This window comes from Haliotis rufescens, unplaced genomic scaffold, assembly GCF_023055435.1.
Source record: "Haliotis rufescens isolate VD_foot unplaced genomic scaffold, xgHalRufe1.0.p SCAF_11, whole genome shotgun sequence".
NCBI lineage: Eukaryota > Metazoa > Mollusca > Gastropoda > Lepetellida > Haliotidae > Haliotis > Haliotis rufescens.
Genome location: NW_025963791.1, coordinates 28,509,564 through 28,523,013, shown reverse-complemented (window position 1 = coordinate 28,523,013; position 13,450 = coordinate 28,509,564). Strand labels below are relative to the sequence as shown.

At 39.6% G+C, this 13,450-nt stretch overlaps 1 protein-coding gene across 1 annotated transcript; it reads left to right on the top strand.

Moving 5' to 3' along the window:
• Positions 1–4,368: 4,368 nt before the first annotated feature.
• Positions 4,369–11,523, top strand: LOC124132631. Its single transcript, XM_048392505.1, has 6 exons — positions 4,369–5,755; positions 6,212–6,325; positions 6,679–6,760; positions 7,596–7,757; positions 8,211–8,304; positions 8,754–11,523. The coding sequence occupies exons 1-5, from the start codon at positions 5,627–5,629 to the stop codon at positions 8,294–8,296; spliced, it is 573 nt and encodes a 190-aa protein (XP_048248462.1). The 5' UTR covers positions 4,369–5,626; the 3' UTR covers positions 8,297–8,304; positions 8,754–11,523.
• Positions 11,524–13,450: the final 1,927 nt, after the last annotated feature.

The following is a 13,450-nucleotide window of genomic DNA, read 5'->3' as shown; positions in this document are numbered from 1 at the left end:
AGCTTAATTTAAACTTCTTGGCCAAATTACCTTGTTTTGACTTCGATATCGAGTAGAAATACCGATTTATATGTATAAAGAAACAGATCCACAGGAAGAGGAGCAAAATTGGTGCCCATGGGGATTCCTACTTCTTGCCTGAATGTCTTACCCCCACATTTTACGTAGATGTTATCAATGAGGAAGTCCAGCATTTCACATACTGTTTTCTCAGTATACTTCAGATGATATTTGCTTTCATTTGTTGCAAATTGTCCTGAATCTCTGAATGTAGATACGTAACTGTATCTGTGGCCACCACGTTTTGAAACTAAAGCAACATGGATCAAGGCATGAAGTTTTCCCTTAAGTTTTCCATGTGGGAATGTAGTGTACAAAGTTGAAAAATCAAATTGTTCTTTTCAGAGATTATGAATCCCACTTGTCTTAAATACTTCTTTGAATATAAAGTCCTTCCTTTATTGCATTAAGGAGTAAGGTTAGTCTTTGAGACAGGGATTTTGTGGTACATTTGCTCGACCCCGCAATATCTCTCTCTTTGTACGTGTTTTTATGGAGCTTTAGAATCCAAAACAAAAGAGGAATGGACATGTCTTAAAGTTTTACAGTCAAAGCAAAAGTTGACAGTACTTATGCTTGGTGTTGGCAGATTTCTTTCCCAGTTAACATAATGGCATTATATGTGACATTATTTGATATGTCATTTATACCAAGTTCTTTGATTAAAACGATTAATGTAGTGACGCTTACACATAATGGTTGTGTTATTTGAGGCTTTGTCTACACTACTTAGCATGTAGGTCAGCCAGACTTTAGATGACAGCTGGCTGGGACAGAATGGCTGTGTTCCATTGTCGTTACCTCTTTGAAAGTTTTTGCATTCTATCAATGGCAACTTAACCCACCAAGAAGACATTCAACAAGCTCCTATTCTCTTTTCGCCCATTTTTGGCATACTCGTCGACAGCATTTATAAAAAATTTAAACTTGTGATCCCAATTGCTAGGAGATTGGAATACAATGTGGATTCTCAAAATCTCATGAAGTATTTGCTTGACTTGTTAGAAGAACAAAATTCAATTCTGTCATATCATTTGATTTTTCAATTTTGTACACCACCATCCCTCATGGCAAACTTTAGAAAAAAATTCATTCATTGTCTTCGTTTGCCTTTTGTGATGACACGTGCGTGGTGACCATAGATACAGGCAATTCAATTGTTTACATGCCCCCCAAAAAGAAATACGGGGACAAATGGTACAAGTCAACATAGGAATTCCATCATTTTGGTCACTGATGCAACAAATTAAAATTGCCCTCCACGTCTTCCATGGACTATTTTGAAAGCTTTGACTATGACCTTGAATGCAATAACCCCGACTTTATTCCAGCAGCTTCAGCCTTTGGTGTCTACGTTTCAAACCTTTAGAGGACGTACAATCGAGCTTGCTCTTTCTACGAAGTTTTCAAAGTGCTTCTTACGACTATTGCTCTAACGTCATGGTTACAGCATTGAAAGGGTGGAGGACATTTCCAAATTTGGTACATCAATGACCAAGAGGATATCCGATGCAATTCCCTGTTTTGGCGATATGTTCTCGCGTTCATTTTAGGTTCACATTAGACGTGCCTTTACATGTGTTTGTGAAGGGTGCCACCTGAGAACACCTCGTATCATGACTATTTGACAGTGATTCATATTGATTCATATGATTATGGAATTGATTGTATTGTTTTTGTACATGTATGAGGAAGTTGATTTAATTTGACTGCATGGTTTCTTGTCATCATACAAATCCCCGTTATAACATTATAATTAGCGGATAAACATACTGTATTTTCAACGTGTTTTAAGTGGGTGGATCTGAATTACGGAATCGCCGTCAACAGCCGGAAAGATGGGTCAAATTCTCAAAACTAATATGGACGTATAGTTCGGCAGCGATGCAACATGGCTTTTTCACACTTTTGTTTGGGGCTGCTATCCGAACAGGGGCATCCGTTCTTTCAGTTAGTATAGCAATTGAGTATAGAAACGTTGTCCTTCTCCGAAGTTTCCCAAGGGTTCTGTAGAGCACGACAGGCCTATACATGATGAAAGAAATACATATTTGTCCAAGGTTGTGAATGAGTGATATGTTTCACGCCGCCGTCGCCGCCATACAATGTTACAGTGCAAAAATAATTGCTTGGTTAGCCAATCAAATGCCAAAGAATCACTTATAATTTATTTATATCACCTCAACTTAAAGTCAAACCGACCACCTTCGTGGTCTAGTGGTAGAGCGTCCGCCCGGACAGTGGAAGGTCCGAGGTTCGATCCCCGGCCGTGTAATACCAAAATACGTTAAAAGATGGTACTTGTTATTACCCTGTCTGGCGCTCGGCATTAAGGGGCTAAAACAAGAACTGGTCGGCTCGGAGTCAGTATACTGTGTCTGAGTGGGGTATTCATGTTAAACTGCGGCATGGTATCATAGTGGGCTAACACTATAAATCGGCATCAGTCCGGACTAGTACAAGCAGCCACACACACACACACACACACACACACACACACACACACACGTGCATGCACGTCGCTATATAAGTGCAATAATCTTGGACGCGACGTTAAACCCAATTCCACCTCACCTCACCTAATGTAAAACCGTCATCAGAGCCTGTGATTATGTGTGGTTTCAAAGCGCTAGCCCATTAAGCTTACACTTTTTATAGAAAGCTCAAGCTCTAAAGAGCTATGTTTTACCAAAATATTAATGATCTCTTGACGATTTAAGATTAGTTAAGGTTCCTGGCCATCTTCGCTTGCCGTACGAGGCGACCAACTGAATCAGGAGATAACGATTTCGTATCTTCGTTCCCCGACGGATGGTCTGGTCATTCCTCGACCATATACAGGCAGTCGCTATATAGTTGGAAAGTTGCTGAGTTCTACGTTAACCAATTTACAAACAAACGAACACAGTTATGAAATGCAGTTATAAATAAACAAAGTTAAAGTGAAACCGTCATCAGGGCCTGTGATTATGTATAGTTTGAAAGTGCTAGCCCATTAGGCTTTCACTTGCAAATATTTGATAGGGCTAATGGATTGTAGAAAGCTCAGGCTCCAGAGTGCTATGTTTTACAAAAAATATTAATGATTTCTTGACGATTCAAGATAAGTTAAGGTTCCTGACAATCTTCGCTTGTCGTACGAGGCGACCAACTGAATTAGGAGATAATGCTCGGAAGCCTCGTTGATTTCGTATCTTCGTTCCCCGACGGATGGTCTGGTCACTCCTCGACTATGTACAGGCAGTCGTTATATAGTTGGAAAGTTGCTGAGTTCTACGTTAACCAATTTACAAACAAACAAACAAACAAACTGCATTTATTCACGAGTTAGTAAGTTGAACTCGAAATATAGGAGACCAGTGAGACCGCCTCGTCTGTTTCATATTTAGATCAATGCATACTGATTCAATAAAAGATTCATTAAAGTGACTAAAAAGCCTCCACAAGACTGTATGACAAGAGGGATGACTACAACTTTCCAATAGTCTTTCCCTTATTACTATTACAGACCGCCTCCGTGGTCTTGGGGTAGAGCGTCCGCCCGGAGAGCGGAAGGTCCAGGGTTCGATCCCGGGCCGCGTCATACAAAAAGACGTTAAAAGATTGTACTTGTTGTTACCCTGTCTGGCGCTCGGCATTAAGGGGCTAAAACAAGGACTGGTCGGCTCGGAGTCAGTATACTGTGTCTGAGTGGGGTATTCATGTTAAACTGCGGCATGGTATCTCAGTGAGCTAGCACTATAAATCGGCATCAGTCCGGACTAGTACAAGCAGCCACACACACACATACACGTGCATGCACGTCGCTATATAAGTGCAATAATCTTGGACGCGACGTTAAACCCAATTTCACCTCACCTATTACTATTACAACAGCTCCAGGATTTGGTGTCAACATATCACAAGGTTTGAGGTGCAATTGAGCATGCTCTTTCTATCACGATTTCAAAGAGCATCATATAACCCTTGCTCAAAAGTTGTTTGATCAGGATTACAACATTTAAGGCCTCAGTAAAACTTTCAAAACGTTTTATTGTAGACTTATGGAGGACACAAATTTGACTAATTATTGACCCAAAGTTGTGTCCGATGCAATTCCCTATTTCGACTTGTACCATATGTTCCCGTGTGGTTTCGGGCGAACACTGACTTGCCTTGCACGTGTTTGTGACGGGTGCCTCTGGATTGGCAGGATACGCTTACCTTTTCGAGAACACCTGGCATCGTCACTATTTGATATTTATGCATGAACACATGCTCAAGATGTAGTCGGAATCGTACAACCGTATTTGCTTTAGACAGAGATTTCTTATAAATATGGGAAAGGGTTTTGAAAAACGGTTTTATTTACAGATTTGTGTTTTGTGTAGTATAGTAGTCACGGTCGAACAGAAAACAGCAAGGACTGGAGTTCTGAGAGGGTTAATCGAGTCATTACTTTGAGGCTTTTCAGTGGCCGTGATGAAGCTGGAATATTGCTGTCGGTGGCGGTAAACAACATTTTGCCATGTTTGGGAAAATAAGTTGAGTATGATTGATCAGTCAAAGGTTTCTATTCACAATAAACAATAAACGACTGTTTTACTGACAGATGTGGGTTTCCTTTAGCTAAAACTCCTAACTGTATAGTATAATGACTCGCATTGAAAATGTTACACGACGATTCTAAGATAAAATCGCATTCTTAACATGTGTTATATATACTATATTAACTGTCTGTAGCAAATGCTAGGTGTTTAATAATTCATTGAACTATCGATAAAGCAACGAGATTAAGTTCAAATGACGATAGTTGGCTTGTTTGGCTATCAATGGTTTCAGTGCACATAAGACAATAAAAAAACAAACGTATAATCACCTAGTATATACTTTATCATGCACTTTCAGTAAGAGAGTAATCTAATGTGTTTAACAGTTAAATATGCAATAGTCAAACCGAGCACTTGTCAGGATTGATCGGAGGAAGCCAAAATAAACCAGAGAAATGTCATAAAGACAAGACGCGCGCACGCACGCACGCGCACAAAAATACACGAACAAAAACACCCATAAAGACAAATACACACATACAGACACACATATACACAGAGACACACACTCACACGCAGAGACTCGTACGCACACACAGACACACGCTCACTCACACACTCACACACACACATACTGGATAGCCTTGATCTTTGTATTTTGAAACCCTTGACTAATACTGCGAAATATACACACAATGTGCATCATGTAAATGTCACACCTGGTAATCTGATAAGCAGAAGTGGCTCTGTTTGATCGAAAAATGCTACCCTGTGTTTCTGATGAGGTACCTATATTGATTCGCTCTACTCTTTAACCTGTAACCATTTTCATCTCAAACAGTTTTCAGGAGGTTCACTCTTTTATGTGTATGAAGCCAGTTAGGTGACCTAATTAACTTCAACCGAAATCTGTTGACTCTGCAACAATAGAACGTTGTTCCCAATCATATGTAAATAGTCACAGAAACGAATCCAGTGACTATAAAACTAATCGTCAGTTTGTCACTGTTGTTTTATCGGACGTCGTGGTGTCCACCATGCTGCTAGTCCTGGTCACTCTGTCCTGCCTGGTGGCTGTCCAAGCTCAGACACTTCCTTGCTGCATGATGGACAAACAATGGTCAGCCACAATGATCGACGCCCAAATCATGGTCAAAGGAAATAACGTGAGTTACACTTTTACCCTTATCCTTTTCGCGAACACCTGGTGTCACCACTGATTTTCAGTGATCTATTCATATTATTGTCATCACCGCTATTTTGGATTTTAAGCCCAATCGAAACTGGTTATTCTCTGTCGTTGACGACTTATATTTCACCCAAACATTGTTGCTATGGTACATAGCCAGATTATATTATCCTTGAGAGATCTAATTCGATACAACTATCTTGGTTGTTCAATGTAACACATTCCTCGTACATGTTTCGACGTTCAATTAGTATTTGCCACTCGTTCAAAGGCATAGTCGGACGTTACATCGCATTCGTAAAAAACACACGCACGGTCTTGTGCTAACAGACCAAGGATCATAATGGAAGCAGTCTTGGATTCGAACCATTGACCAGTCCAAGCGGATTAGAGTCAAAGATTCGTACATCTCTTTCGGTGTTTTTCTTTCCAGGTAACGTCTGATTTCTTCTACGATGGCGTAAACAGCTCCATTTCGATTCAGTACTATGAGTTTGGAAACACACGACGTGTACGACTGAACAAAACAGTAACATTATACTCCAAGGTAAGTATTTCTCTTTTGTCATATAATTTGATGGCCGATGTTCACCGATGCCTGATGGTCAGTATGTAGTCAACTCCACCAATCAATGGCATTTATTTTAATTCATCAAAAATTGGCGAGTATCAGTCATGTTCACTGACTACCAGAATGGGTTTGAAGGAAACGTTGATTATATGCCCTTTGATGTATTTGCAAGTACAATAAAACTGATTTCATTCACTCATATTACATAGATTGAGACATCCGCGAGAAAGGCCATTCCACTGGCGACAGAGATGTATGTCACTTAACTATTTATTACATAAACTACAGAGCCCTGCATCACTCTGTGAAATTGATGTAATATGTTGCAGAAAGTACGTTACAACATCTCCCCTGACGGAAACTGCACCAAGAAAAACATCACAGACCTAATGCTGCCTTACTGCATTCCTGGTACAGTCAATACGTGTGACACATGAACAATATTTAGTAGGGTTGATACACGTGTATAGCTCCCCAACTGTATTCCTGGTACAGTCAATACATGTTACACGAGAACAGTATTCAGTAAGGTTGATACACGTTGAACTGCCCAACTGCATTCCTAGCACAGTCAATGCGGGAACACATGAACAATATTCAGTAGGGTTGATACACGTGTACAGCTCCCCAACTACATACCTGGTACAGTCAGTACGTGTTACACGAGAACAGTATTCAGTAAGGTTGATACACGGTGAACTGCCCAACTGCATGGGTGGCGGTAGTGGAGCTGCCACCAACACGCTATGAAAACGCTTTGTGACATTTAGGAAATGATTTAACAGCAAACACAAAGAAACCGAAAACATTGGTATATGGTAGTGAGGCCTGACGGCATGTAACATTGATTTAATGTTGTCTGAGTTTGAATCCTCAATCATCTGGATAAAATCGTCCAATTACTTGCTACGTATCAATAGTCAAAGTCTACAATACGTTTTCATAGTGTTTTAGTATATGATGTTGAACATATCTTAACTGCGATTCTAATTATCGCTTCTAGTGTCAATGGTTTTCATGAATGGGCGATATCAATGCTGACTCGTGACAGATATTGCCTTTTGTTCAAATGGTGGTTCCAAAATATACCTTGTGAGTTGAATTATAACCGGGGACGATCAGCTGAACTACACAAGTGTGAGACAGAGATTTTTCAAGGTAAATTCAGGATGGGTGTAGTCAAAGGTTGCCGATCAGTAAATGGCTATAGCAACTCGAATGAATGCACGTGACTCGTTTTGTTCAGACACGGCCCTTTACAGAGGATCCAGCTATCTGGGCGATGAAGGGTCGATGCTGAAAATTGATGGTTGGCATTTCCCCCTCGGCTCACTCAACATCACCATGAGCGTCAGCGACTACGACTGTGTCCCCATCATCGCTGGTGTTGCGGGAATGTCAGACTACTGTTAGTTCCAAGTTTGACTTAAGTAGATTATATTCACTTGCCTTGTTTCGCTAGCGACCTCAGCAATCCGACTGTTGTAAGTTGATGGAAGAGTGACAGTCGGAGAGCTAAATCTGTTTTGTGGAACGAGGCCAAGAACATGAACCACAAGTGAAGTTCAGTTAATAATAATAATAATAATAATAATAATAATAATAATAATAATAATAATAATAATAACAATAATAATAATAATGATAATACATAGGCCATATTTTCAAATTGACCATAATTTTATTTATCTTGTTTGTAACCATAACAAGATTCATTATCAGGAAATATGTAAACTGGACGGTTTCAAATATCTTCCGAATCTCTAGTCTCTCGCTGTATTTGTAGAACCCTTAGCAACCTTCCCAACAATCTCCTGCTGTCCACTTTGTTGTGACTTCTTATAGCAGTTCTTGTCTCCAGCTCCATTCAACACGCTGCTTTACTTCAACGGGCATAAAGCGGGTATCACAGATCCAACTGCTTTCGACGTTCCAAGTAATTGTTGATTAACAAGGTATCTGATGTTGCAATCACTGACCCGACATCTTTGACATGTGCCTTTTGCCTGTTTTGTCATTCATATTATTACTGCAGCATTTAATAACCAGTAATCATTACTGTGGTAGTCAACACATGGTCCACTTTGACACACTTCTGCAAAACTAGCATAACCGTAGAAATCCGTTTTTTACGTGGTAATGTTTCGAAGTTATATGATTTGGTTTTAACACGATCGATGCCGTGCAATTTACCATGCTCATTCTAATTTATGAACAGAAAGTATAAAACGAAAGATAATCACCATCACAGAGAATAATCTTGTATTGACATATAATCGTAATGTTGTCTGAGGCCTTGTCAACGAGAACGACTACAAACGTTTCATGTTGTTAGACAGACTTTTTTGAGGACAGCTGGCTGAGACAGATATGGTTTATTCCAATTCCATTTCCTCTTTTTTAGTTTGTGCATTCCACCAATGACAACATCACGCACTGACGTAACCCACTCTGAAAGACATTCACCAACTTCATCTTCGCTGTGGGCCCACCTTTCCGCAAACACGTGACAGAATTCATTACCATATTTAAGTTAAAATCCCAACTGCTAGCAGGCTGTTCTTGATATTTTGGGCCATATATGAATAACTGACGAAGGTTGTCATTGTCAACAATATCGAAGTCACCTGTGATTATATGACCTATAGGTTGACAGTCCCATGTAGTGAATATAAATTGTGTGCTGCCAAGCCCACGCTCTGCAACAGTTACTTATGATTGAACAACTTGGATGAGAAGCTATTCGCATAGGCAAATGAATTTGTTGGTGGTTCCTCAAATTATTTTGTGGCATTTAGGGAAACTGATTTATTTCTGAGAATGTTATTCAAATCAAACACATCAATTCAAATTGAAAAATTCAAATTCAGGAACACGCGGTCTTGTCTTGTTTTAGTGGAGTCTCTTTTAGTTTCAAACCTTTCAAAGCAAAATCAAGATTGAACCATACTCTATAATCGATACTGTGGGTCTTTGCTGTACACGTGCCAGTTAATATATATAGTTAGAAGATTGTTGATCAATACACGTATCATGGTACTATCATTGACTCGAAATTGTTATGAAAAGCTGAGAAAGAGTTTATCTCCTTCCTCTTTCACATCTTAAAAATAAAAATGAATGAACTTTTATGCCACTCTTCTATAAGATCTTTATTTACCGGAAAACGATTATCCATTTTAGGCATATTATATCCATTTAGAGTAATTGTTTACATTTTATCCTCACACAGTTTACCTTTACTGACCCATTACTATCTAAATTTATGAGTATTGATAAATTACACTTTCAGTGTTTGTTTTACTCGCCTTATTTAACTATTATTTATTTCACTATGTAAGTATTTTAAATTCTGAATTTCTAGTGTTGACGTGTGGCTTTGTGTTGCATTGTTACGTTTGTTTGTCGTGCTCAGAACACACATGGCAAGTTCACAATCCCATATATCGATGTGTCATAAGATGGACACATAGGTTTAGAGTAACCAGTAAATTCAATGAACAAAACCTATTTTAATCATGTTTGAAAGTACAGCCGTTGGAACTATTCTGGAAGAGTCTGAAACAAACAATAGAATATTTATTTTTTTTATAACATTTTGACAGTCAAAATGGTACCAAAGGTTCTATAACACTAGATTATGAGAATTACTACAATGCAGCAATCATATGAATTTCTTAACTCAACTGTTTAGTGTTTCATCCTTCACATAAGGGGTAATATGGATGGGTGTGTACTCGCCAATCTTTGATGAATTAAAATAAATGACATTGATTGGTGGAGTTGACTAAATGCTGACCATCAGGTTTCGGTGAACTTTGGCCATCAAATTAGATGACAAAAGAGAAATACTTACCCTGGAGTATGAAGTTACTGTTTTGTTCAGTCGTGCACGTTGTGTGTTTCCAAACTCATAGTACTGAATCGAAATGGAGCTGTTTACGTCATCGTAGAAGAAATCAGACGTTACCTGGAAAGAAAAACACCAACATATGTGTACGAATCTTTGACACTAATCCGCTTGGCCTGGTCAATGGTTCGAATCCAAGACTGCTCCCATTATGATCCTTGGTCTGTTAGCACAAGACCGTGCGTGTGTTTTTCACGAATGCGGTAAACGTCCGACCATGCTTTTGAACGAGTGGCAAATACTACTTGAACGTCCAAACATGTACGCGGCATGTGTTTCATTGAACAACCATAATAGCTGTAACTTGCATCTTTCACGGATAATTCAACCTCGCTATTTACCATAACAACAATGCTATAGAGACGATAAAGAAATATGACGATAGAGAATGACCAGTCTCGATTTTCCGCCGAAACAGATTCCAATCGGCGCAAAATGCAAAATAGGGGTGACAATATATTATATGAATAGACCCCTGAATTCAGTGATGACACCAGGCGTTTGCGAAAAGGATAAGGGCAAAAGTGTAAACTCACGTTATTTCCTTTGACCATGATTTGGGCGTCGATCATTGTGGCTGACCACTGTTTGTCCATCATGCAGCAAGGAAGGGGCCGAGCTTGGACAACCTGTTACTAGCCCAGCACAATATGTTAGCATGTACGAATCATAGTTCGGGTGGTTTGGTTCTCGTTGTATGATTAAAACAACATTTTATACAATGAATTTCCACCGCAATACATTGGAACGGATATTTGATCAAATAGCATTAAAATGTACAAATGTGCCTTGTACGTGTATGCATATACAGAAGAATTCGTGAATGTTTGTAACAACGTGGAGGTGAAGAAAACAGGCACAAAGACATACAAAACTGAAACTGTCTTTATGACATTTCGGTGGTTATTTTAGCTTCATCCGGTCCATCTTGACAAGTGCTTGGTCGGACTATTGCATATATAACTCCCCACCAAATAGCCGATGTAGGGTTCATTGAGTTCGGTTTGAACAATATTCCAGATATATCACGGCGCGTCAGTTTAATGTGGGGAGAGGAAAGTACGAAGTGATGCAGGTGTCACACGTTTATCAGTTAGGTGAAATCCACGAGCACGATTAAGGTGCTGATAAACCTAGAACCATAATTGGGGCGAGCCGGGATTCGAACCCACAATCACAGGTTTCTGACGTGACCAAGGGGCGCAACTCTCCACATCCAAATCCGGCGACTTATACGACAGGGCCACCCGTGCCCCCGGTTCACTGATAGCTTATGCAACATCGCTAAATGCAATAAATCAGAAGTTGTTATGCATTAAGTTGTATGTTTTCCTTACTTAAAAAATACCTTCTGAAACGCCAGTCAAAAACAGTTAGGAGTTGAGGGGTGTTATCTTCGAGAAAAACACATCTGTCAGTAAAACAGTCGTTTATTGTGAATAGAAACCTTTGATTAACCAATCATACTCAACCAATTTTCCAAATCAAAGCAGAATGTTGTTTACCGCCAACGACAGCAATATTCAAGCATCATCACTGGACCAGGCAAACCAGTGACTGAAAGTATGAGCATCGATCCAAGTAACGGGGCGAAGTAATGACTGGATTAACTTGCAGGAACCCTATCAGAACCCCAGCCGTACATTAGCTTCAACCCTTGCTTTTTCTGTTCTAGGCTATGACTACTATTCTGACACAAAACACATATCTGTAAATAAAACCGTTTTACAAAACCTTTCTAGATTCACAAGAAATCTCGGTCAAAAGCAGAGTCGATTGTACGATTCCGACTACATCATCAGCATGTGTTTATAAGTCACTATCAAATAGTGACGATACCAGGTGTTCTCGAAAAGGTAAGCGTATCCTGCCACTACAGAGGCACCCGTCACAAACACGTGCAAAGGCAAGTCAGTGTTCGCCCGAAACCACACGGGAACATATGGTACAAGTCAAAATAGGGAATTGCATCGGACACAACTTTGGGTCAATAATTAGTCAAATTTGTCAATGTCCTCCTTATGTCTACCATAAGACGTTTTGAAAGCTTGACTGAGGCCTTGAATGTTGTAATCTTGATCAAACAACTTTTGAGCAAGGGTTATATGACGCTCTTTGAAGTCCTGACAGAAAGAGCAGGCTCGATTATACCTCAAACGTAGTGATATGTTGACACCAAATCCTGGAGCTGTTGTAGTAGAAATAAGGGAAAGACTAAGACTATTGGAAAGTTGAAGTCATCCCTCTTGTCATATAGTCTTGTGGAGTTTTTTTTGGTCACTTTAGTGAATCTTTCATTGAATCAGTATGCATAGACCTAAACAGTTGAGGCGGCCTCACTGGTCTCCTTTATTTCGAGTTCGATTTACTAAATCATGAATAACTGCATTTCATAACTGTGTTTGTTTGTTGGTTGGTGAACGTAGAACTCAGCAACTTTCCAACTATATAGCGACTGCCTGTATATGGTCGAGAATGACCGGACCATCCGTTCAGTTGGTTGCCTCGTACGACAAGCGAAGATGGCCAGAAACGGGTCTCACTGGTCTCCTTTATTTCGAGTTCAACTTACTAAATCGTGAATAAATGCAGTTCAAAACTGTATTTATTTGTTTATTTGTTTGTAAATTGGTTAACGTAGAACCATCCAACTATATAACGACTGCCTGTATATAGTCGAGGAATGACTGGACCATCAGTCGGGGAACGAAGATACAAAATCAACGAGGCTTCCTAGCATTATCTCCTGATTTAGTTGGTCGCCTCGTACGACAAGCGAAGATTGCCAGGAACCTTAACTAATCTTGAATCGTCAAGAAATCATTAATATTTCAGTAAAACATAGCACTCTAGAGCTTGAGCTTTCTACAATCCATTAGCCCTATCAAACATTTGCAAGTGAAAGCTCAATGGGCTAGCACTTTCAAACCATACATAATCACAGGCTCTGATGACGGTTTGACTTTAACTTGAAGTGATATTAATAAATTGTAATAACGTTATTCTTTGGCATTTGATTGGCTAACCAAGCAATTATTTGTGTATTTATGTTTCCAGAAAACAAAAAATACTCAGGCCACGCCCACTAACGTACTGATTGGCTAATAATAGAATGGACGGGGCTTGTGTTGCGTGAATGTGCTGAATGATGTCACCAATTTCGACCTGCATCACTTTGGGCTTTGCTTCCA

Excerpts from the sequence above, each read along its gene's own strand:
- LOC124132631 (XM_048392505.1), top strand. The coding sequence starts at position 5,627 with ATGCTGCTAGTCCTGGTCACTCTGTCCTGCCTGGTGGCTGTCCAAGCT. Across the intron at positions 5,756-6,211 it reads TCATGGTCAAAGGAAATAAC|GTAACGTCTGATTTCTTCTA; the intron begins GTGAGTTACACT and ends TTTTCTTTCCAG. Across the intron at positions 6,326-6,678 it reads CAGTAACATTATACTCCAAG|AAAGTACGTTACAACATCTC; the intron begins GTAAGTATTTCT and ends AATATGTTGCAG.